Source organism: Garra rufa, chromosome 10 (genome assembly GCF_049309525.1).
Source record: "Garra rufa chromosome 10, GarRuf1.0, whole genome shotgun sequence".
Lineage (NCBI taxonomy): Eukaryota > Metazoa > Chordata > Actinopteri > Cypriniformes > Cyprinidae > Garra > Garra rufa.
Window position 1 is genome coordinate 39143482 of NC_133370.1, and position 25209 is coordinate 39168690.

General features: G+C 39.7%; 1 protein-coding gene across 1 annotated transcript in view; it reads right to left on the reverse strand.

Annotated features, from left to right (window-relative positions):
• Positions 1-25209, reverse strand: part of LOC141345021 (epidermal growth factor receptor-like) — a 42409-nt gene that overhangs the window by 11661 nt on the left and 5539 nt on the right. The window contains exons 2-13 of the mRNA XM_073849917.1: positions 14754-14905; positions 14423-14609; positions 14039-14173; positions 13878-13946; positions 11686-11804; positions 11202-11343; positions 10382-10498; positions 5379-5505; positions 5158-5231; positions 4939-5029; positions 4615-4814; positions 3161-3293 (exon numbers count right to left, since the gene is read on the reverse strand). Of these exons, the coding sequence (XP_073706018.1) occupies positions 3161-3293; positions 4615-4814; positions 4939-5029; positions 5158-5231; positions 5379-5505; positions 10382-10498; positions 11202-11343; positions 11686-11804; positions 13878-13946; positions 14039-14173; positions 14423-14609; positions 14754-14905 (1546 nt within the window). The remainder of the gene's footprint in view (positions 1-3160; positions 3294-4614; positions 4815-4938; positions 5030-5157; positions 5232-5378; positions 5506-10381; positions 10499-11201; positions 11344-11685; positions 11805-13877; positions 13947-14038; positions 14174-14422; positions 14610-14753; positions 14906-25209) is intronic.

Below are 25209 nucleotides of genomic sequence, written 5' to 3' on the forward strand. Positions count from 1 at the left end.
TTGCTTCACCACCTCTGGGTGAAGCATCCATTCCCCGGGCCTTGGCCCCTGCCTCGACAGGACGTCTGCTCCCACATTGAGGCGTCCAGGAATGTGAACTGCTCTCAATGAGAGAAGCTTCCCTTGAGACCACATGATGATCTGGTACGCCAACTTGTACAAGGGGCGTGAACGCAGACCTCCCTGGTGGTTTATGTAGTAGACTACCGCAGTGTTGTCTGTGCGGACCAACACGTGACGGTTTCTTAGGTCTGGAAGGAAATGCTTCAGAGCCCGGAACACGGCCAGCATTTCTAGGCAATTTATGTGCCAAGATTGATGATGGTCGTTCCACAGGCCACGGGCCGAGCGGCCACTCATGACCGCTCCCCACCCGGTGAGGGATGCATCTGTCGCTAGCGTGACGCGGCGGCAAGGAGCTCCCAGCACTGGACCTTGAGATAGGAACCAGGGCTTCTTCCACATGACTAAGGCACGTAGGCAGCGCCGCGTGACCTTGATCTTGCGGAATGGGTTCCCCCTCGGGGAAAACCCTTTGGTTTTGAGCCATCACTGTAGCGGTCTCATGTACAGCAGTCCAAGAGGTATCACGTTGGATGCAGCTGCCATAAGACCTAACAGTACTTGGAACTGTTTGACAGTGAGTAGCAGGCCTAGCTTGACCGCATCTGCTGCAGTAAGGATCGACTCGATCCGAGCAGGTGACATTCGTGCCTGCATCGTGGTCGAATCCCAGACTACACCTAGATAAGTGGTTCTCTGTAATGGAGAAAGCACACTTTTCTTGGCGTTGAGCCTCAACCCCAGCTTTTTCATGTGAGCAAGAACAACATCTCGATGTTGAGCCGCTAACTGTTCTGAACTGGCTAGGATGAGCCAGTCGTCTATGTAGTTGAGTATGCGGATGCCCTGGAGTCGCAGAGGAGCCAGAGCAGCATCCACACACTTCGTGAAAGTTCGGGGTGAGAGTGCTAGGCCGAACGGAAGAACTCTGTATTGGTAAGCTTTGCCCCTGAAAGCGAACCTGAGAAACTTCCGGTGTTGAGGAAGGATGGAGACGTGAAAGTACGCGTCTTTCAGATCTATCGTGACAAACCAGTCCTCGGACCTGATTTGAGACACGACTTGTCTGACAGTCAACATTTTGAACTTCAGTTTTCTGACTGAGAGGTTTAGCTGTCTGAGATCTAGAATGGGCCGCAGCCCCCCATCCTTCTTGGGAACAATGAAGTACCGGCTGTAGAACCCGGATTCTCTGTTTTGAGGAGGGACCACCTCGATGGCCTCCTTCCTCAGGAGAGTATTTACTTCCTGTTCCAGTACCAGAGCCTGCTCGGGGCTTACCAGAGTAGGAAATACCCCGCTGAAAGGTGGCGGCTTGGCGCCGAATTGAATGCAATAGCCTTTCCCTACAGTACGCAGGACCCACATAGAAATATTTGGCAGTAGCTTCCACGCTGCCAGAAATTCTACTAAGGGAACCAGCTTCTCGAGACTGGTTTCTGGATTTATTTGAGGAGCTAACTCGGTGACCTGTAACAGCGAACTGGCAGGATGCACCTGAAGTAAGCGCTCTAGAGACCCCCGTAGGGGTGGCGAACTCTCTGATTCCGCTACGTTTCCGGGCGGAGAGACCAGAGAATGATGTTCGCGGGAGACTGCCGCGCCCTGTAACACCGGCAGGGTTAGCTGACGAATCTCCTGAGGGCCCCGAAGAGAGGTGGTCACCGTACTCCTCAGAGGCGGTGAGGCACCTAGCCCTTCGAGAGGGGCTGCCCTCATTGGCCCTGGGCCACGACCATCAGGGCCGTTTAGCCGAGGCCCTCTTAGACTGGAGGACGACCCTCAGGTCCGGCCTCGTCTTAGAGGACCACGGCTTGGAGTGTTGCTGAGCCCGCCCTCTAGGTCTTGCCGGAGGGGTACGGGTAGCAACACTCCTTTTCTGTGCTTCCCGGTGCGAGGAGCTAGCATGCGGCTGGGGCTGCTCCCGTCCAGCAGCCCCAGAGGAGTAGACGCGGCGAGGAAGATAACGCTGGAACGCCGCCGCCTGCTTACGGGCCTCCTGGTGCCTGTTGACAACCGTGTCAACAGAGTCACCAAAGAGGCCGATGGGATGCAGGGGGGCGTCCAGGAGCGTGACCCTGTCCTTCTCTTTCATGTCGGACAGGGTCAACCAGAGATGCCTCTCCGCGGCCACCAGGGCTGCCATAGACCACCCGATGGCACGGGCGGTCTCCTTGGTGGCGCGGAGCGCCAGGTCTGCGGTCCTGCGCACCTCTGTGACGCTCACTTCCTCGCCGTCGCTGAGCTCCTTCAGCAGGTCAGCCTGGTATGCCTGTAGCACAGACATAGTGTGGAGACAACCACCAGCCTGACCTGCTGCCGCATATGCCTTGCCCATCAAGCCGGATGTGATTTTTAATGGCCTGGTGGGCAAGGACAGAGCCTTCAAAGACGATGCCAGGCCGGGAGACAGCTCGCTAGTGTCTGCTCGACCTGTGGCATCGTCTTATAACCATACTTCTCCATCCCCCCCACATTACCGTAGTAATCAGAGGCGGGGGAGAAAAGACGGGAGGAGTATGGTTTTTCCCACGATCTCGAGATCTCTTTGTGGAGATCGGGGAAAAAAGGAAGGCTCCGTTTAGGAGGTGCTGACTTCGCCCGCAGGAAGCGCTCATCGAGCCTGCTTCCCTGCGGTTCATGTTCTTGAACGGGTGGCCAGCTGATATTTAGTTTGGCCACCGCGTTAGTCAGCACCTCGACTAGCTCCTCGTACTGGGGTGAACGGGGGGGCGGTTGTGGGGTGTCAACGCTCTCAATGTCAACCTCCTCGGAGGAAGACAGATGAAGCGTTGACTCCTCCTCTTGGAGGGAAGGAACCGCAGTGCGGGCTTCCTCATCCAAGAGGAGGTCAAACGATCCGCTGGGTGAGGAGAGAGATAGGGGATCAGCTTCAAACGCACGTGCTTTTATACTTCCTGGTCGCTGACGTCACCACACCTGTGACGTCACTCCCGTTTCTCATTGGACGTTGGACTATGACCCGCCAATGGCGTTCCCCACAGCGTTTCAGGACGCAGTGTTGAGTTCCCGGAAGGGAACTATTATTTAGAGTTTAATGGATAAACTGAGAAGGCATAATAAAGCTCTCACTCACCCAGCCAGCAGGTTGCAGGAAGACACACAGTGTTTTTTACGGGCGTAATGCTTACAGGTGAAGCACATAGTGGGACCAGGACCCCAGCATCCATCATTTGTGCACATCTCATCACATGTGCTGTTCTGATTCGCTGTAACACAGACATTCAGAAAAGATATCAACACAAAAGACAGATCAACCTTATAAATCAACTTTGGGTCAAATGTCTTTAAAAGCAAAAATGTTAACATTTCATTACAAATGGATGCTTGCATTTGAAGGAATAGCTCACCCAGAAGAGAGATTTTTGTTATTATTTACTCATGCACCAAACCTGTAAGTTTTTATTTTCTGTGGCATTTTCTGTCATTTTAGATTTGGAAACATTATTAACTATTAAATAGCTGCTTATCTGCATACATATTGCTAGCTTATTGGCTGTTTATTACTTATAAAGCACAAATTAATGCCTTATTCTGCATGACCATATTCTACATCCTTTAACCCAATACACAAACATAACTACTACAACAAATATCTTTTTGTATTTTGAGTTTATTTTGGGAAAACTTTTAGTAAATATGTTCCCTAATCTAAAGTGTTTCCAAATCTCCACACAGCTACTGTGAACTTGGCATTATTCATATTCAGTTACTGTATTATCATTATTCATCATATTTGTTGGGCCTGTGCAATGTTAATCAATTGCGATGTTTGATTTTAGGACATTTTTGTAGCTTTTGTACATGACAAATGCACACTCAATACAATTAAGTGCTCTTATTATCCACAAAAGATTACTTGAAATAAAGCACATAAGTTATATAAACAACATTAATGAAGCGTTCACAATGTTTTGTGTGCTTTTTTTGAGTTTGACAGATGTGGTCACTATGAACTGTATTTGGAAAAGGATTGTGTGAAGATTGCTTTGACACATTACCTTTTTGGAATGACATATGGGAGAATAGTAATTTTTGGGTGAACTACAGTTGAGGTCAAAAGTTTACATCCCCCTTTTAGAATCTGCAAAAAGTTAATTTTACCAAAATAAGAGGGATCATAGAAAATGACATGACATGAATAAGATTTTCACATAAAATATAGTTCACAAGAAAAAAGAATAGTTGAATTCATAAAAATTTTTTGGTTTAATAAACAAACAAACAAAAAAAAAACCTGTGGATAATTCAGGGAAGAACACAGTATTAAGAATCTTTAAGAAACTTTTGAACAGGGTCATTTGTATAAATTCAGCTATTATTTTCTCTTGTGGACTATATGTAAACATATTTTATGTGAAACATTTTATTCAGGTCAGTACCAAATAAACAATAACATGCATTTTGAAGGATCCCTCTTATTTTGGTAAAATAATTAACATTTTGCAAACTCTGAAAGGCGGATGTAAACTTTTGATCTGAACTGTAAATTGAAATTATTTGACAGGTCTTATTGCGATAATGCATTACCACAGGTGGCAGCATCAGCATTTCCTGACATTCTGACAGTCTGCTGTGTAGATTTGAAGAGGCGTTTCCAGTGGTCATGGCTGGTGTAGCAGAGATGCTTATTCTGAGAGATGACCACGTCACCGTCACTGATCTCCCTCAGAGAACGCAGTCCAAAATGTGTGATTTCAGTCTGGATGACAGCAAAGCTGAATGTACCTCTGTGGGTGGAAGAGACGGGGTGTCTTTATGTATTAAACAGACTCAAAGAGATATTCATTGTAATGTTTTAACATTCTGAGATTGCTGACATATTTGAGACTGCAGTTTTTTTTATTAACTTACTGCTTTTTTGTACGTCCAAGGATGATCTCAAGGTTTTCAAAGGCTCTGAGGGACGGCATGTCTTTTGGCCACTGCTTAATCACTAGGTAGCCTTTAGGACAGTTAGGACAGGAGGAATATCTTCAGAATGTTTACGAACACTGAGGGGCTAAAGGTCCCCTACATGAAACACCATTTTAACCATTACAAATTTCCAATATTAAACCACTGCATTCTTACCAGTAATTTCTTTTACAGTTTTAAATACATTGAGTTTGGCCGGGTCCATTCCTGGAGTTCTAGTAAACTGGTCCCTGTAAATAATAAAAATAAAAAGGATACCAAAAAGTTTGTATAAGATTTAGCTCAATCACACAAATCTAAATAATTAAAACATGAAAAATATTAAGCAATGTGTAATCGATTCCTGGTTATCAGAGAGTGTGAAACATCTTTCTCACCCATTAAATGTGGTGGTGAGAATTGCAACACCGCCGCTGATTTTTGTGCAGTTCTCAAAGGAATCAATGTTGCTGGCATTGATTGACAGGACATTGGCCAGAGGCCCCATTCCCAGCCCATTGCAAACTAGAGGGATGGTAGCAAACATATTAAATATTAACAGCAACTTTTTTGTTAGGTAAAGAATTAGCTGTGATGGCAATAATACATTTAGCATGCTACCAGTAAAAGGTTTTGACACACTTGACTGAATTTATGCTTTGAAGGACCTTAAAAACCTTTTGGGCAAACCTTAAATGGCATAGTTATAAACAAATTTAAATTAATCCTATGTATGAATGTTTTAATATATTTTAAATATACACTCAAAAGTTTTTAAACAGTGAGATTGTTAATGTTTTTTAAAGAAGTCTGCATTTATTTGGTCCAAAGCACAGCAACAGTAACATTTTTATATATTTTTTATCATTTAAAATAACTGTTTCTATTGAAATATATTTAATTTATTCCTGTGATCAACGCTACATTTTTGGCATTACTCTTATTATCAATATTTAAAACAGAAAGATCAACATTTGTCTGAAATAAAAAGATTTATATCTCAGATAAATGCTGTTCTTCTGAACTTTCTATTCATCAAACAAACCAAAACCAGAATATTAGGATGATTTCTGAAGGATGATGTGACTGGAGTAATGATGCTAAAAATTCAGCTTTGAAATCAAATGAATAAATTACATTTTTAAATATATAAATAGAAAACTATTTTATATAGCAAAAATATTTCAGAATTCTACTGTTTTTGCTGTGTTTTTTTAAAAGAGACTGGTAGTGTACTTTACAGTAATATTCAAATGGGTGGGTTGGAATGATGAATAATGAATAAATATGTGTATCAAAACTTTTGACAGGTAGCATACAAACATTTATATATCATGGCTATATGTTGGCTATATTGTTATAAAAGCTTTAAAAAGGTTTATATTTGCAATATTATGGTAGGACAGACTACTAATAGACAGCGTAATAAATTACAGTTTTTCAAGCTTTTTATAATTTCAAAGGGTTTTATTATACTCTTTTACAAAGTCTTTATTTTGTTTTGGGGGTGTACTAGAACATGCTCTCATGCTTGGTGGTTCAAAAAAATGGTTTTTCACATAGTTTACATTATTACAATAGTTTTCTCTTCAGCCTGGCAAAAAAGGCTCGATTAGTTCCGGGTTTGATGAAGGCTTGCCTTCCAAAAAATTTAATGTATTGTGATTGGTTAGCAGTCCCACTGCATTGCGATTGGCCAACATCTTGCATTTCAGTCCTGCTACGCCCCTTCCCAAAGCAGCAAGTTATTTTTCCAACTGTTAGCGCAAGCTAGATTAAAGTGATTCTTACGTTTCAAATATGAATATTTTTCTTACAAAAACACAACGGTTTGCTACAGAAGGCTTTTATTGACCCTCCCGGAGCCATGTGAGGCACTTTTTATTATGCATTTATTGGACTTGTTTTGGACTGATGGAGAGAAACACCAGTCTATGCTGTTCTAAAGTTTGGGAGTGCCAGGATAATTTTTATTGTAAACTCTGTCTGCATTCATCAGAAAGAAGGAAGTCATATACACCTAGGATGCATAGAGGGCGAGTAAATAATACGCTACAATAGTGTTAGCCTGCGAGATCACCGATACATGATATTATCATTATTGTGCTACTTTATTTAATTATTTACATGCCTGAAACCAGCTTCAGCCTAAGGCTAGTGAAGCTATCTACACTGTATGATGAATAAATCTTTTACCACACATCACACACGTCTACGGCGTGGCTCTGACGTGGCAACCAATGATCGACACTCCAGTCAATGCTTCTGTTTACATCAGTTCTGCATGTGTTTCGACCCTCTATATGACACATATCAACGGCGCGGCTCCAGCACGGTTACCAGAGCAGTTTGTGGACACTTTAGTCAATGCTTGCATTTATACCAGCCACCCTGCGGCTCGCTGAAGCATCCCAGAAGTGGCTGTACATACTACATTGCTAAATTTAGGCTAATCCACACCTCGTCCCTACCCACCCGCCAACGATTCAAATTTCCATAGGCGGGATTTATTTGAATGATATTTTAATGAGCTTTGTCCCATCATAACATCCGTAAAACAATGCTGTGTAGTCCAAACAAGCTGTTTGTTGTAGTTCTTGAAAATTTATATATTTTTTAAAGCTAAATATCTCCCATTGGAGTGGACCTTGAGATTTGTAACTTTGTAGATTTTTTTTTTTATTATGCCCAAACATACGCACCACACACTGACTAAATTTCAAAAAGTGAAAAAGCATGATAGGACCCCTTTAAATGTATATACACTACAGACCAAAAGTTTGGACACACCTTGGACACACCTTTGAACCAAAGTTTTCTTTATTTTCATGACTATGAAAATTGTAGATTCACACTGAAGGCATCAAAACTATGAATTAACACATGTGGAATTATATACATAACAAAAAAGTGTGAAACAACTGAAAATATGTCATATTCTAGGTTCTTCAAAGTAGCCACCTTTTGCTTTGATTACTGCTTTGCACACTTTTGGCATTCTCTTGATGAGCTTCAAGAGGTAGTCACCTGAAATGGTTTTCACTTCACAGGTGTGCCCTGTCAGGTTTAATAAGTGGGATTTCTTGCCTTATAAATGGGGTTGGGACCATCAGTTGTGTTGTGCAGAAGTACATATAGTATATATATAGTAGGGATGTCTCGATCAGGTATTTTTCCCTCGAGTCGATTTGATTTCCAGTATCTGCCGATACCGAGTCCCGATCCGATACTTCTATAATACATAAAAAATACGGAACATTCTGGATCTGTTTCTTTGCTCTTCTTTATTCTTTTTTTATTTAATTCACCTTATTTTAACATTCAACAACTCTGTTAACAAACAGAGCGCTTCTGTGAGGTAGCTTGAACATTCAAGTAATAAATTACATAAATTCTTCTCTTCTGGACATTAGTGCAACAGTAAATATAAAAAAAGTCTAATATAAAAACAAATAGCACCGCATAACTATAGATGTGTTAAAAATTAATAGAATATCAGGGCTCGCAAAATTTCAAAATCTCTGGTAGCCCTTCGGGCAGGTACTCTTCAGATTTTGGTAGCCCAAAAATTAATTTAACTAGCCCCCCCCCAAAAAAAAAAAAAAAAGACTTTTTTTTTTTAAATATAGAAAATCAGATAGGAGTCTAAACTTAATCAAAAATGTTTTCAATACACAAATATAAACAAATTTCAAGGAAGGAATTTTATTTTATTTATTCTATTTGGTGTATCTGCAGAATTTTTAAATATCAATTTAAGGCAATTTATAAATCGAGTATGTCATTTATTATATTTATTTAAAACATAATATTACTGTCTTAATTGTTTAGTATTTTAGAAGGCACATTAACTTCCTTCACATTTACAACTCTATGTGTTTGCTGCATAAAAACATAGGTCGATAATTGCAATCATTTGACCATAAACAGCTGAAAAAAATGTGGAAATAAAAATTCATTCTCTGTCACGAGGGGGGCGCTTTAGGAACGCTGAAATATTACGGTTTCCCTAGTAACGGCTGTACACAAAGCAGCATTAACGCTGTTTTATCAGGCATGAAATGAAAATGACAACGACACGTTTCTGGGGACAGTCGGTTCACTTCAGATACATTCATATAAAGACATCAGTGCCATGTTTTGACTTTGAAACATGCAGTGCGCATATTTCTTCAATGACATCATTGCCTTTTGAAGTTTAATCCAGCCCTATTGCCATTCTCGTCTTTCCGTCCCCAAATGTAAGGGTGTACTCACACTAGGCAGTTTGAACCGTGCCCGAGTGCGTTTGACCACCAAAGCGCAGTTTGACTAGTGTGAGTGCTCCGAACCGTGCCCGGGCGCGGCTCGTTTAGCCATCCATGGCCCGCTTGGAAGAGGTGGGCCAGAGCACAGTTCAGTTGGACTCGGGCGCATGCAGTGTGAGCGCTAACCGTGCTGAAACACGGAACAGGACGCGTGATGTCACGCTTTTGCGAGGTAATCAACGTTTTTGTAGTCCGTAATCAAAGCTGCAAAGTCATTGCTACACTTCAGCTGGTAATTGAAAACCTCCTCATACGAGCAGCACGATTGCGTGAAAATTGTAGAGCCACAAAGGCGATAGACCTGTTTAACAATAGGCGTTGAGAGGGCTGTGGACCACCGCGGACCAAACGATTTAAAATAATTATCCACAAAGTAAACTATTTCGCATTCAGCACGAGCGTTGCTCTTCCTGTTTATCCTGAAACCATCGCAACATAATGACATAAGTGTGCTCCGGCACGAATGCTGAAACCCTATGTGAGTGCAGGCCAGAGGTGGAGTGGGGAGGGGGGACAATCGTACTCGGGCCCGGTTCAGGGCAACCGTGCCTAGTGTGAGTACACCCTAAGACCTCCTAAATTATAGTTAAGACTTTTCTTATACTATTTAACATATTTAAAACTTTTTAAAAAAAAACATTTTGGTAGCCCGACTGGAAAATACAATAGCCCCAGAACGTCGGGCTAGCGATTTTGCGAGCCCTGGAAAATATACATATATATCCGAGTCCTGATCGGGAGGTAACATCCGATTCCGATCGAGTCTGAAACCACGTGATCGGGCCCAATTTCCGATCACGTGATCGGATCGGGACATAGATAGAATTAAATATAATTCCACATGTGTTAATTCATAGTTTTGATGCCTTCAGTGTGAATCTACAATTTTCATAGTCATGAAAATAAAGAAAACTCTTTGAATGAGAAGGTGTGTCCAAACTTTTGGTATGTACTGTATATTTTATTCTACTAAAACTATTTTTTTGCAACTACAACAAGACTAGAATGTTTGCCTAAACAGATAAACAAACAAGCTGTTTTTTTAAGAAAAAAAATGCTAACAGCATACACCTGACAAGCAGTCTCAACTGTACCTTTTGGACAAAGGCCATCACACTTCTTACATTTCCGAACTCCACCCTCATCTACCTCATAGGTGCCAGGACTACATGTTCTTACACATGCCCCATGGTCTGTCACGACATAGTTGTCTGAGGAAAAAAAAACATCAAACCAGCAGTCACTCCAGAGTCATTAACCACAACCAACCAAAGCAACAACACAACACAATACAATACAATACAACACAATACAACACAACACAACACAACACAACACAACACAACACAACACAACACAACACAACACAACACAACACAACACAACAGAAAATGATGTTTGCAACAAATCATTCTGTCATGGCTATGCTGATTTCTGAGCAGTTATTCAAAAACCAAAGTTGAGCAACAGTTGAAGACTCACGACCCACACCAAAGTATTTCTCTTTGCCAGGAATGTGTTATTTATATTTTAACTCTGGTTCCCTAAAACATTAATCTCCAGAATGCAAGAATTCAAGATTTAAAGCAACAGTGCACCCTCAAAACCTCAAACCTGTATTTCTTTCTTCTGTTGAACACAAAAGAAAATATTCTGAAGAAAGAATTCTGAAGATAACCAACAGAAAAAATACTGAAGAAGTCAATGGCTACCAGCAAATGTTTAGTAACCAATATTCTTTAGAACATCTTCTTTTATGTTCAAAAGAAGAAGGAAGAAAGCTTTGGAACAACAATAAGGGTGAGTAAATGATGACAAATTTGATATTGTTGTGAACTATCCCTGTAATAGCTTGAATTCGCATAAAACATATAATTAGAATCTAGTCATGTGTTCAAGTAGGAAGAGCCTCACGTGGGCATAGCTTGATGCATGTTGCCCCAAAACTGTATTTCCCGTCAGGGTTGGGAGCGAGCTGGTGGGTGTTGGGGTCGTAGATCATGAGCGGTGGACATGCGTCCTTACATGTCCCCTCATCCTGGAAGTCCTTACAGGCCTACAGAACACACAAACAACATTTCCCATGAGCGCACTAGTCCAAGTATTTTCATTGCCCTTGAGATTACTTTTACTGCAGCTACACTTCATTGCTAATGAATGTTTGACTGTAATACTGCAGACGTGCCTTGTACTGTGTTATTTAATCAAAATAAGTAAGTATAAGTGTTACAGCTTTTAACACATTCAAGCGAAGAGTCAAGAGTCATATTGTTCTCATTAGTCACATTGAACTAGTTCAGCTCATAATTATATCTAAACAGTGTGTATTGAAAGATGAATGAGCTAACAAGTGAATTGTTAAGAAACAAATCTTTATTTGTATATGTGCGGTTCTCACCAGGCAGTCGGTTGGTTTGGGTCCAGTGCAGCCAGCAGCACAATGTTCATTACAGCAGTCAATGGGTTTGGGTCCCATACACCTCCCTGAACACTGCTCCGCACAGATCACCTTAGTCACTAAATACAGAGAGAGAAGAAACTTCACAGATCCTCTACAGTTGAGCACAGCAACAACAATTCAATATTCTGCTGAAGTGGTTTCAAAACATTCTTTTGGGGGTCAAGTAGTGCTTTTTCATCAGTTGTGAAATATAAGCCAAGGATCAACTTAAATAAACCACAATAAGATACATAAAGAGGCACATTAAAAACTACTCATAAAGCTGAAATAAAATGTTACTCAAGTGCATTTTGCAGTGGGACTATGTATTACTAACTCAGGGTTAAATATGAACAATAAGAAACAAAGAGCTAGAAACTAGGTTTATGTTAACCTAGGGTTACATTTCAAACTGGATTCAAAATTTCAAATTTGATTGTTTTTTGTTTTGTATGTTTCTACAGTTGAGGTCAGAAGCTTATGCCGCGTTCCAGACAACCCGTAACCCGTGTTTTTCCAACCTGCTACCAGTGAAAGTGCACTGGAACGACAGTCAAACCCGTGACTTCCCACTCGTGAACTCGTACTAGATCGATGTACTCCCAGTTCCGAGTTCTGACGTAACATAGCCCGCGAAACAACAATGTCAGCCCTAATGGGTGCAGTGTTTATGCAAGTAGTACACGGTGGAAAAATAGAGCTTAGGACAATATAACGTCGCAGTCAAATTAATAATAATATAAAAATAATAATAATTCATAAATGTGTTCATTTGGCGTGACTTGCCTGGAACGCTACAAAGTCGTGAGTCATGGTTTGAAGTGGTGATTTACCAGTTAAAAAACCTGCCTGGAACGCAGCATAACATACACCTTGCAAAATCTGCAAAATGTTAATTATTTTACAGAAAAAAGAGGGATGCGTGTTATTTTTTATTTAGTACTGACATGAATAAGATATTTCCCATAAAAGATGTTTGCATATAGTCCACAAGTTAAAATCATAGTTTCATTTATAAAAATGACCCTGTTCAAAAGTTTACATTCTTAAACTTAAACTACCTGCTGTTCTTCAGAACAAATTCTTAGATTCTTAGATTTTTCAGCATTTTTGTGGATTTAAACCCTTTCCAACAATGACTGTATGATTTTGAGATCCATGTTTTCACAGTGAGGACAACTGAGGGACTCGTGCAACTATTACAGAAGGTTCAAATGCTCACTGATGCTCTAGGTAAAGGAAACACAAGGCATTAAGAGCGGGGGGTGAAAACTTTTTGAATTTAAAGATCTGGGTAAATTATTTAGGTAACTTATTTTGTCTTCTGGGAAACATGTATCTTCTGTAGCTTCTGAAGGGCAGTGCTAAATGAAAAAAAAAAAGATATTTAGGCAAAATAAGAAAAATGTACAGATATTCATTCTGTTCAAAAGTTTACACCCCTGGCTCTTAATGAATTGTTTTCCTTCTTGGAGCATCAGTGAGCATTTGAACCTTCTGTTGCATATGAGTCTCTCAGTTGAATGAATGAATGAATGATGCATTTATATAGCACTTTCATTGTGTAGTGCCGTACACCCAAAGCGCTTTACAGTCATATGGGGGATCTCTCCTCAGTTGTCCTTAGTTGGATCTCAAAATCATACAGTACAGTCATTGTTGGAAGGGTTCAAATACACAAAAATGCTGAAAAACCAAAGAATTTGTGGGACCTGAAGGATTTTTCTGAAAAACAGCGGGCAGTTTAGCTATTCAGAACAAACAAGGGACTCATGAACCATCACTTTTCAAAACAAAAAACAAAAAACACAAAAACCACACAGCTCTGGATCATTCAGGTAACAACACAGTATTCTGAATCATCGTATGTAAACTTTTGAATGGGGTAATTTTTATAAATTTAACTATTATTTTCTCTTGTGGACTATATGTAAACATATTTTATGTGAAATATCTTATTCAGGTCAGTACTAAATAAAAAATAACAAGCATTTTGTATGATCCCTCTTTTTTCAGTCACTAACTTTTGAAAGATTTTCAATGTTTTCCTTTTATTATATTTTTATGAAACATTTTTCAATACAATGTTCTCACTAATTCACTAAGATATAAAATTGTATTCGGACACTTTGAAATTTAAGACAACTTACTTTTTTGGCAGTTTTGGGGGCCAGGGCCCCAACAGGAACCATTGTAACAGCTCGTATCACACTTCTTACCTGTGGGAGATAAAGTAGAATACTATTACTCAAAATTCTCAAGTAAATAGTACCATTTAATATATATGTATACAAACTCCTGAGGGACCTACAGTGTTTTGCTAAGCTTGGTACTGGCTCTCTGATTTTAGGCTGATTCTTCATGTTCAGAATGTCAGTCCACTGGATGGTCTCCACGTTACATAAATAACTGTTACTGGCAAACTTGATTCCGCCCCTCAGTATTTCTAGGAAGGGAAACAACAGTGTTTGAACAATGCTTTCACATTTGACAAACTTCACATTTGAAATACAAGTCTATAAATATTTTCCAAATATAATTATTAAATCTTATTATTTTCTCTACAAAACAAATATGTGAAAGACATACAGATATAGGTGAGTTTTGAAGCATTTGATATTCCCATTAAACAGGACACACACAAACACAAACACAAACACAAACACACAAAGAACAGTTTTATATAAGCACATACCAGTTAAGCTAGTCAGTGGTAACTGGTTCACGCCTTGTCCGATACTGTAGTTGGAGTTGAGGAGGACAGCCAAAGCATATTTGTCTTCAAAAAGAGAGTGGCCATGAATAATGCGCAGATTCTCAAGGGGGATGCTGGGGGCCGAGTTGGTCCCTATAAGAACATAGCCACCAACTTCTTGGATGCTCTAAACAAAAAATCAGGAACAACACAAAATACAATTAAAGACAAATATAAACTAAAAGTGTACAGATGACTTACAATACAACCAAACACTAAGGTAACAGTAAAATAGCATTATTTATAGTGTTTGAAAATGGAAATATTATACCTTGAGAAAAGACAAGTCATGTTTTTCTGTCATATATGTGATTTCCAGGTTTTCCAGAACGACGGTGCAGTTGCTGTACATTTTTACAAGAATCTGATAATGATCATCCACTGTTCCCAGAAGAGCCAGTTTGATGTTCGCTCCCTGACACACTTAAACACACAGAGAGAAAGAAAGCACAATTAAATCCATCTGAGGACTTTGTGGGAAAAAGGTACAAGTAACAGCAAATCCCAAAAAGCAAAAATGTTATCTGGTGGTGATTAAGTTTTCATTATTTTTGCAATTTGTTTAAATTAAATTACCAATAAATTAAATTAAACGTAAAACCGCCCAACCAAAATACCTTTGAATATGGTTTTGAACACACTGAAATCACTTTATTCATTTAATAACGAAGACATGAGACAAAAAACAATACTTTTATTCAGAAAGGATGCATTGAATAAAGGTGACAGTAAAGACTCATTATGTTACAAAGGATTTGTATTTTTATTGCAAATAAATGTTCTTTTGTACTTTCAATGATAGAAAATGTATTTATATTATACAAAAAAAAAACATCCTCATAAATACTATGCTGCACAAGCACTTCACTGCAAAAAATGCTTTTTCTTACTTTGATTTTTTTTTTGTCTTGTTTCCAGCCAAAATATTAAAGGTGCCATAGAATGGAAAACTGTGTTTACCTTGGCATAGTTAAATAATAACAGTTCAGTACATGGACATGACATACCATGAGTCTCAAACACCATCGTTTCCTCCTTCTTATATAAATTTAGTGTTTGCAAAAGACCACCGAAAAATAGGTCAATTTAACACCGACATAACACCGACTGTTACGGAATAGTCCCGGGATCGTTAATAGTTACGCCCCCAACATTTGCATCGCCCAATCATCAGTAACGTCAGTACATCAGTAAAACAAGGCGAGTCACTGAAGGGACACGATTAGCTTAATGTTAGCGCTAGCCTGTTACATTGCAGTCCAAAAGATTTCACTTACCACATAAACAGAGAGATTACTGCGCTGATGATGGTGAAAGATGGAGAAATAACTGCACGGATGATGGCGAATGATTTACAGATCCCAAATATCAGGCAGCTGAGCGTGTGTGGTAAGTAACCTAAGCACTCCCTCTGGCCTCTGCATTATAAGGTTACACAGAGCACATGGATCACAGTAATGTAATGAGACTAAAATGTCGGCGATTCAAAACGGCAGATTCAACAAACCACATATTAAAAGCGGCTAGAGCTCCTAATTAAATATATATTTTTGTCAATGTGCCAGCTATACAGATGAGCAGCTGTGTGAAACAGCCAATCAGAGCAGAGCTCATTAATATTCATGAAGCTTCCAAATAAGGCAATAACAGAACATTTCATTCTAGGGACAAATCCTAGGGTTGTAAATGGACCTGTAAACTGTTTCTAGAGATTTTTTTGCCCTTTCCTATGCCATATACCTTCTATGTAGATATCAGAGAACAATTTAAAATATTCTCTCAATGCATTCTATGGCACCTTTAAAATATTCATAAATCAAGAAGGATTTTCAAGACGGGTAACAATTTTATTTTTTTTTTCAGAAAAATGAAACGTGTTGTGATTGGTTAGCAGTCCCACTGCATTGTGATTGGTGAACAGCTTAGATGGCGTTTCAGCCTGCCACGCCCCTTCCAAAGCAACAAGTTCTGTGTACAACTGTTAGCGCAAGCTAGATTAAAGTGATTGTTACGTTTTAAACAGGGGCGGCTGGCCCATGGTGGGCGATAGTGCATCACCCTCCTTGAGCCACACGAAAAAAGAGAGGTGAAAAAGAGTCTTATTTTGCTGGTCCTAGTCTGCATATTACTGTACAATCAACAGCCTGAATGTCACTTTCCAACCAAAAACCCCGCCCCCTTGGGGCGATCTCAGTCAGATTGAAAATTGCCCCAGCCGGTCTCATAGAGTTATATTGTGAGATTTTTTTTTTCAAATTTTGAACCCTACAATGCATTTCAATGGGCACCAGGAGGGCTCGCCCCAACGTGATTTCGTAATACGCACTGATGCGTGCTCGAAGATGTACAGCACGCACGCGTAGCGAGACGTCTGAATGCATTGGCCATGCTTTCAATGGAGAGGGAACTTGTCAGGAACATGCCTGATTTTAATGAGAGGGTAATTGATCACTTTGCCTGCTTAAAAGAGAGGCGAGCAAAATTTCAATACAAGTGATGTGTGTTATTAAATGGTGCATTGTTTATATTATCACGGTCGTAGCCATGAGGTCACCGAGTTCCGGACCTCGGTCATTTTTTATATTCAAAAATAAAATGTCAGTTCTTTAAATGATTATTTAGCCGTTTAAACCACCTCATATCACATAAGTGTTTGCAATTCATGTTGCTGCGAGAAGCTAGCGTAGTGAACGGGGCTTGAAAACGCGTTGAATGAGAGCGCGGGTGCAGCAGCCTCCGTTTGTTGCCAGATCCACCTATTATACGTGTTTTTTGACTCGTTTGTCCAATTTAGTGTGACACTTTGGGACGTTGTCTAAAAAGATATTCAATATTTTAGCGTTTCTAATTTGCTACTTAAATCTACAACATACCATAAATCAAAGCACATGACAGACAGTTCTTGGAGAACACCTGAAATGCGTGACTGAATGAACAATACTTGTCTATATTGGAAGTACACAAGCTGCGGTTCAGCTGCGCGCGACAAACGCTTCCAGTGTGAAAGGAAAATGGATGCGCGCCGCTTCTGCTCTGCTTACGTGTGCAGTGTGAAACCGGCGTTAGTTTTATGCCACACTCTAAAAACTCCTGGGTTATTTCTTTAACCCATTTTCTGGGTTATTTGTGTTGGGTTAAAATTATGGGTTATTTTTTCAGAGAGTAACCATTTTCTGGGTTATAGGGCTAATATTTTGACCCAACTCCTGGGTTGTTTAGGTTTATGGGTTATTTTTCAAAGAGTAACCCATGTTCTGGGTTCACGACCCTTCCCCCCGCCCCCGCTGTTGTTCTGGTATTTTCTCACAACAGTCGTTTGAAATAACCGTCACTTGAACTTCACGCTCGATCCTTTTTGGCCTGGGCTTCTTCGGTACAACTTCGTCGCGTATTCAAGGTAAGCAAGTATTTTCAGTGTCAATGTAACGTAAACTTTTCTGTGTCCATGTCCCCGTTAGTAGTTTAGCACCGTTTGCTGAAAAAATGACCATGGCTTATCATGGTAATTCTGTGGTTAGCATGTAGTCACCCGCAGATATGTAACTAGTTTAAAGTCCGTGTAAAGTGAAAGTAAATGTGTTTTGAGTTTTTCAGACTAAAGAAGAAAGTGTAATTAACCACCCAGCCAAATTTGAATGATTAAAAATAACGATAAGTTCATGAAATTCGATGTCAAAATGGTTGAAATGCTTTTTACACATCGTTGAGAAATACATGTATGACCTAAATGACTGAATTCATTTTACACGGTGTTTAAATTCTATTTTTCATAAATTGTGCTGTACTTATCTCATTGTTTTAATACTCGTGGTAATACGATAAGTACAGTGCAGCTAGTGGAGACTTCATGCCGCGTTAAGGGGGTCGTACACCGGACGAGAAGCCGCCCTCGCTGCGTCTTGGACAACTCGAGGTATCGCGTACTTTATCAGTTTATGGCCAGCAATATTGTTACGTTTAAGGATATTATGGGTTTAGATAATGCCAGTACTATGTTATGATTGTACTGTATAATTAAAGACCATTGCTGAGACTGCAGTCTTAACACTTACTGTCTGTTAACTAAATTAAATGAGAATATCACCTGAAAATCCAATAACATTAGCAATTTTTCATTCAAGTAGCCGATTTCTGTAAATTAATGTAAAACTAAATTTATGTTGCAGCACATGGTGAAGTCAGTATATACATTAACGACGATTTGTGAGAAAGAAGAGTAAATTTAATATAAGCTATGTACATTTACGCGCTCAAGTTTATTTCAAATGTAGGCGCGCGGCATGCACACCGCAGGTCATGTGACATGAACTAACCAATTAGCTTCATCCTTTCCCTTAATAGCATTGAAAGCACTTCCAAGCCGGAGAAACAGTTTATCATAGCTGTACAGGAATAAATATTTTTAAATAAATTTAATAACAGAGCTACTGCAAATGATTTTTAATGCTGAAAATCCATTTATCCTTTCCTGAATCTTCCGCGTGTTTATGGAGAGCGCAGGTCATGGTTGCTTAGCAACGGCACACGCTTCTGGAGCACAAGCGCACGAGCGCTTTGTTGATAGGAGGAAAGCGGCGCGCCTAGCGTTTTCCACGCGTTTTTAGGCGCGACATGTGAACGGCCCCATAAAGAATAATGTGTTTATTTTAAATACCCTTCTCGTCCAGTGTGCAACCCCCTTTAGCCGTGGCTAGAGCGACGAGGCAACACAATAGTTGAGTTATGTTAACCAGCTGCGCTGTGCTTATCATATTATACAGTGCTCTACTGGCTTAAAGGAACACTCCACTTTTTTTGGAAATAGGCTCATTCTCCAACTCCCCCCGAGTTAATAAGTTGATTTTTACTGTTTTGAAATTCATTCAGCCGTTCTCCTGTTCTGGCGATATCACTTTTAGCATAGCTTAGCATAAATCATTGAATCCTATTAGACCAGTAGCATCACGTTCAAAAATGACCAACGAGTTTCGATATTTGTCCTATTTAAAACTTGACTCTTCTGTAGTTATATCGCGTACTAAGACCAGCGGAAATGTAAAGATACGGTTTTCTAGGCCGATAAGATTAGGAACTACACTCCCATTCCGGCGTAATAGTCAAGGAAGTTTGCTGCCGTAACATGGCCGAAGCAGGCGCAGTAATACCACACAGCACATGTGCAAATGTTTACTTCCGTCAACATATCCAACGTGCATGCACAGCACAGACAGCGTTCCTCGCCATGGAGACATTTGTGAGAGACGATTTAGAAGATATTTACTTTGGTGCAGATCCTAAACCGTATCAATTTGAACCAGAATTCACTGAAGCTAAGGTTTTGGTACGCGAAAGACAAGAAAGTGTGTCTGAACTGCCTTGGACAGAAGGGATGAGGAGAGCAGATTCGCGCTGGTGGGGCTTGCCAACCCATGCCAACTAAAAGTGAGTGCCTGTGTTGTCGCGAGTGGGACTAGGTATTGCCATCGATGGCAAGGGTGGATCTACCTGATGAGGAAGTGTCAGGTCGCAACATCCGAGGACTTGGATGCAATGCTGCATCCTGCAATAGTCGATTTTTTTTTCCGGTTTGACAAAATAAACTAGAAAAAACGTCACACGCCGAGTGGACCTAATGGCCAGCTGTCGCAAGAGTAAGTTATTCCTGCTACATTATATAATATAAAGATTTTAAATGCATACTGTCAGTTTGCATTTTCAGGCTTACATTCATGATGTACACTTTTACTCAAAACTGACTTTAAAACACCACCGACTGTTCGCAATAACTTTCTTTTGCAATCACACATGGAATTTGGTCATAGCAAATACTAAGCCAACTGTTCGCCCAAACCTAGTCGTCAGGGGTTGCATTTCACAGGTAACGTTAGCAATTAATCATGTTTCACTTACAGCCGTGGGCGATGCTCCTTGTTGTCCTGTCTGTAACGTTAGTTTGAAGATTGTTGGGATCGCCGTGTCCTTTAGACGCCGTGCTGTAGTATCGGTAAAACTATCCAAATAGTCATCTGGTTCAAAATCCTCGGAGCAAACACGCCATTTCTTGATCGTTTCTAACGGTGTTTTGAGATCTATGTTCAGAGCAGCCAGCCATTGATTCATTAGTCGAAATTGCTTTTTTTTTCGTGGGAATTCTATGAAAGATGGTAGTAGATTACGTCTTCGACTTACTATCACAGCCCCTTACAATGCACATAACCATAGCTAATCACACACAGGTAAATCCAGCCACTAACAATTTACCAGCTGCAACTCTGACAGCTGCAACAACCGGAATTACACAAACTTAGCACCGGTCACATTGGAAGTTACCTAGCTGGGATCTAATTTCAGGCGCTGTGTGATATTAATGCGCCTGCTTCGGCCATGTTACGGCAGCAAACTTCCTCGACTATTACGCCGGAATGGGAGTGTAGTTCCTAATCTTATCAGCCTAGAAAACCGCTGCTTTACATTTCTGCTGGTCTTAGTACGCGATATAACTACAGAAGAGTCAAGTTTTAAATAGGACAAATATCGAAACTCGTTGGTCATTTTTGAACGCGATGCTACTGGTCTAATAGGATTCAATGATTTATGCTAAGCTATGCTAAAAGTGATATCGCCAGAACAAGAGAACGGCTGAATGGATTTCAAAACGGTAAAAATCAACTTATTAACTCGGGGGGAGCTGGAGAATGAGCCTATTTCCAAAAAAAGTGGAGTGTTCCTTTAAGTGGTAAGAGTTAAAGAAACGTGTCAGGTCTTCAAATTGTTGCTAACTTCTATTGCTATGTTTTCTCCAGGTCATTTTAAATGGACAGCTTTGTCGCTGATAAGCTAACTGAGTGGCGGCTGTCTGAGCTGATAGAGAATTTTAGAGGTGAGTGTTTTACTCTTAACTGCCCTCACATCATCTCTCTATACCTAAACATTTTTTTCTTTAATACGTTTTAAATGTGTCAGTGCAAGATTTTGTGACAGTCACAACTTCTTTGACAGTGGGGAATGCATATCTATAATAACCCTTTTAGTTAAAAGATACTTGTGCCTTGTCTTTTAGCTGTTATGCATAATAATGGGCCAGATATTCACCTTTGCATTAATGTCATTATTACACTTGTTAATGAAAGAAAAGATAGACAGTATAGACTGTATGGAACTCATATGGAAACTGATGCTCATTTAACTTGATGCTTTTTTTTTTTTTTTACAAAGATGTGAATGCACTTAATAAGAAAATGGTGTCTAATGAGATGAGTGGGTCATACAAGACATAATATATTGTATGTGTACATGTATCATTTCCGTTAATTTTGCTTTTAGCCCTTTTAACCCCCTAATTGTTCCTTATCTGTACCTGATGTGTGTTATCTCTACTGCAAAACTTTGTAAAAGATTAAAAATGTCTGTTCATTTTCATTTACATATTTCTATAGTCGTTTTATTTTTTCACACACATACTGATACCTAGAATATTGTTAACCTACAGATGCCAAAGGGGAACTAGCGCTAACACTTCTACCCAACATGGTGCCACAGGCCGTCTACAGGGTTGGGAAGAAGACTGTCCAGCACTCCATTGAAGTGTCCCGGACAGCGTCCATACACCAAATGCCTGTAAGTACAATGGACCAGTTTCTCAGCACCACTCTGAGAGAGAATATTCTTAATTCTAACTATGCTGTAAAGTTTTATTACTCTGAGTGGTTCTCAATCCACATTTTCTTTTACACATTCATGACCCACTCAAAATGAACACACCAATTAAGAACCACAGTTCATTTGGCTTCCTTGTACAGTTAGTATCAGCATTATAACACAAACTGGTAGTCTATTATCTTGCTTACAGTTCACCTTCTACACAATATTCACATTCTTTTGTGTATCTTTCTGTCTCTGTCTGTTTTAGGTTGGAACAAATATGGTGGAATACCTCTTGCAATCAAAGCCATTCCTCTCTGTCCTGGGGCTGGGAGACCCCCAGCAATGTGCTTCTCAGGCATTTGTGATATTAGCTGGTCAGGCACTCTGTTTCGGGCAGTTGACGTGTGTTTCAAGGCATTTTATGTTCTTGATATCAACTACCCCAAGCAGTGTGCTCCCGCATGGGAGTTTCTGCAGCAAGTTGTATATCAGATTGAGGGATCTGAATCAAACCTGTCAAATTTCTTAAGACTGCCTTGCTTAATTGCAGAACTGTTTAATCGTGTTAAGCTGCAGTAAATGACACAACCAATGTTTAAAGCCTCAAGTTCAATCCAGTTATTGAATGCTGTCAAATGTTTGAGAGAGAATAAGTTGTTTATTTTTCTATTTTTTAAATGTCTAATTGTTATACAATGTTATTACAGTGTGACCTAAAATGAATAGGTCCAAGTGTGTGTGTTTTTTTTTTATTGAATTTAATTTAATGCAATAAAAATGTAAAAGTGCTTGAAGTGTGTAAGTGTTTTATTTTCTGAAATAAGGCATACTGGCATAGTTACCCAAGTTAGGTTATTTTTGACCTCTGACCTTTGGTTAAAAAGGGACCTACTAATTTCTGGGTTATTTCAACCCAGATATTTGGGTTGTTCTTTTGACCCAGAAGTTGGGTTATATTAACTACAATGTTGGGTTATTGTAACCCAGCATTTGGGTCAGGTATTTAACCCAGAAGTTGGGTCAAAAAGAATAACCCATTTTTCTGGGTTGAAATAACCCAGAAATTAGTTGGTCCCTTTTTAACCCAGGATTTGGGTCAAAAATAACCCATTATGGGTTAGTTTTGACCCAGGAGTTTTTAGTGTGCAGTGTCATTATTCTAACGTTATTTTTTATAACTTGTTATAAAATAAAAATTCCCTCAGCTAAAAAAAACAAAAAGAACTTTCCATGTAAAACATTATACTGAATAAAAAATCTTTCACAATCATCTACATGTCTGTCTATTTTGAAGTTTAGGCTATATGTAGTGCATTTGTGGGTGTTATTATAGCACAATTCTTAACACCTTACTTCGGACCTCACTAATTTTCAAACCCTATTTACAGCCTTGTATGTTATATGTTGTATTCTTCAAATGTTGAATTTTAAATAGTTTTATACTACAGAGCCGTTGAATGCTTGAATCTGATTTGAATCTGGCCAAACTAATAAATACAGTAAACATCAGGATAAAAACGACAGATTATTTCCATGTTTTTTCCACAATATATTACGTTTTATTATGTACGGAAAGCACAAACTCTATTTCTCTCGCCCTCTCTCACTCACCTCACAGACGCACACACATAACGTTACAGTTTGCACTCGCGTTAGCATTCGCTCTAACGTTGTTAGCGCTGCTCTGACGATTAACAACTTAAAAACGGCATGACAGCTCTCATACGCTAGGTAACAACGGCGTGGTCTTGAAGAAAATGAACTTAAAGTTTAACTGTTAGTAGAGACGATGCTGCCAGTCACCCTTGAGAGACACAGACGTGAGAGGTAAAGTCATACACTTAGTTTCTCTCCCTCACTCTTTCCGTCTGTCTGCTTGTCTGTCGGTCTGTCTAAACGTCATTATTAACGGCATTATTTTGCTATTAACAGCCCAAGCGTCGTTACTAGTTCTAAAATGACGTTTTGGAACTAGCAACAAAGCTGTTGAATGAGCTGCGTAAGAAATTAATCCTACTCACAATAGCATTTTAAGGATAAAAACCGGACGAATGTCTTGAAATATATCACTTGATCGATGTCTTGAGGTGTGGTAACTGTAGTATAAGCGGAATAATTGACTTCGGGCCGTAGAATTCTACGAAAATAATGCACACTCCACTTCGCGTCGTGACCGCATCACCACCTCGGGTGTGCATTATTTTCTAAGAATTCTACGGCCCGAAGTCAATTATTCCTTACGTATTGATTGCATATTGGGAAGCCAAATTTATACTGAATATGTTCTGAAAAGATTTGATTAATTACAGTTTTAATGATATGAGAAATAAAAAGTCTTTAATTGTAAAGCAGTATTGCTTTTTTTTGCTTTTTTTTTTACTCTTAGAGGGCAAACTAGTTGATGACAATGTGTCTCTTGATGGCCATGGTGGAAGTGTTTCAGTGTATTTGAGACCATTGCGATAAATTTAATATAGCTATTCAAAATACTGTACAGTTTGTATAATTCATGCCTGATGTTGCCATCTAGGAACAGGGAAACCAAATCAAACAATGTAATGTAATGCTGTAAAGTTGGCTATCTGAATTTTATCATAATTGTACCCATTAAAGCGGTTATCTTTACCATCATCTGAACAGTTGCCCCCCCCCAGAGATATTTGTCAGGAGCCGCCACTGGTTTTAAATATGGATATTTTCTTACAAAAACACATCGGTTTGCTACAGGAGGCTTTTACTGACCCCCCGGAGCCATGTGAGCCACTTTTTATTTTGGATCAATGCACTTTATTGGACTTGTTTTGGACTGATGGAGAGAAACACCAGTCTATGTCGTTCTAAAGCTTGGGAGTGCCAGGATTTTTTTTTAATATAACTCTGATTGCATTCATCTGAAAGAAGGAAGTCATATACACCTAGGATACATGAAGGGTGAGTAAATAATACCCTACAGTAGTGTTGGTCCTTTTCTTCTTGAAACTTTGGATTCGGACCTCAATTAAATGACCACACAACCTTGTTGTTTATCAAAAAACAATATGTAATTCAGCCAGGAATTTTTACAGGGGTGGTGGGAGAAAAACACAGACATTCTGGATTCGGAC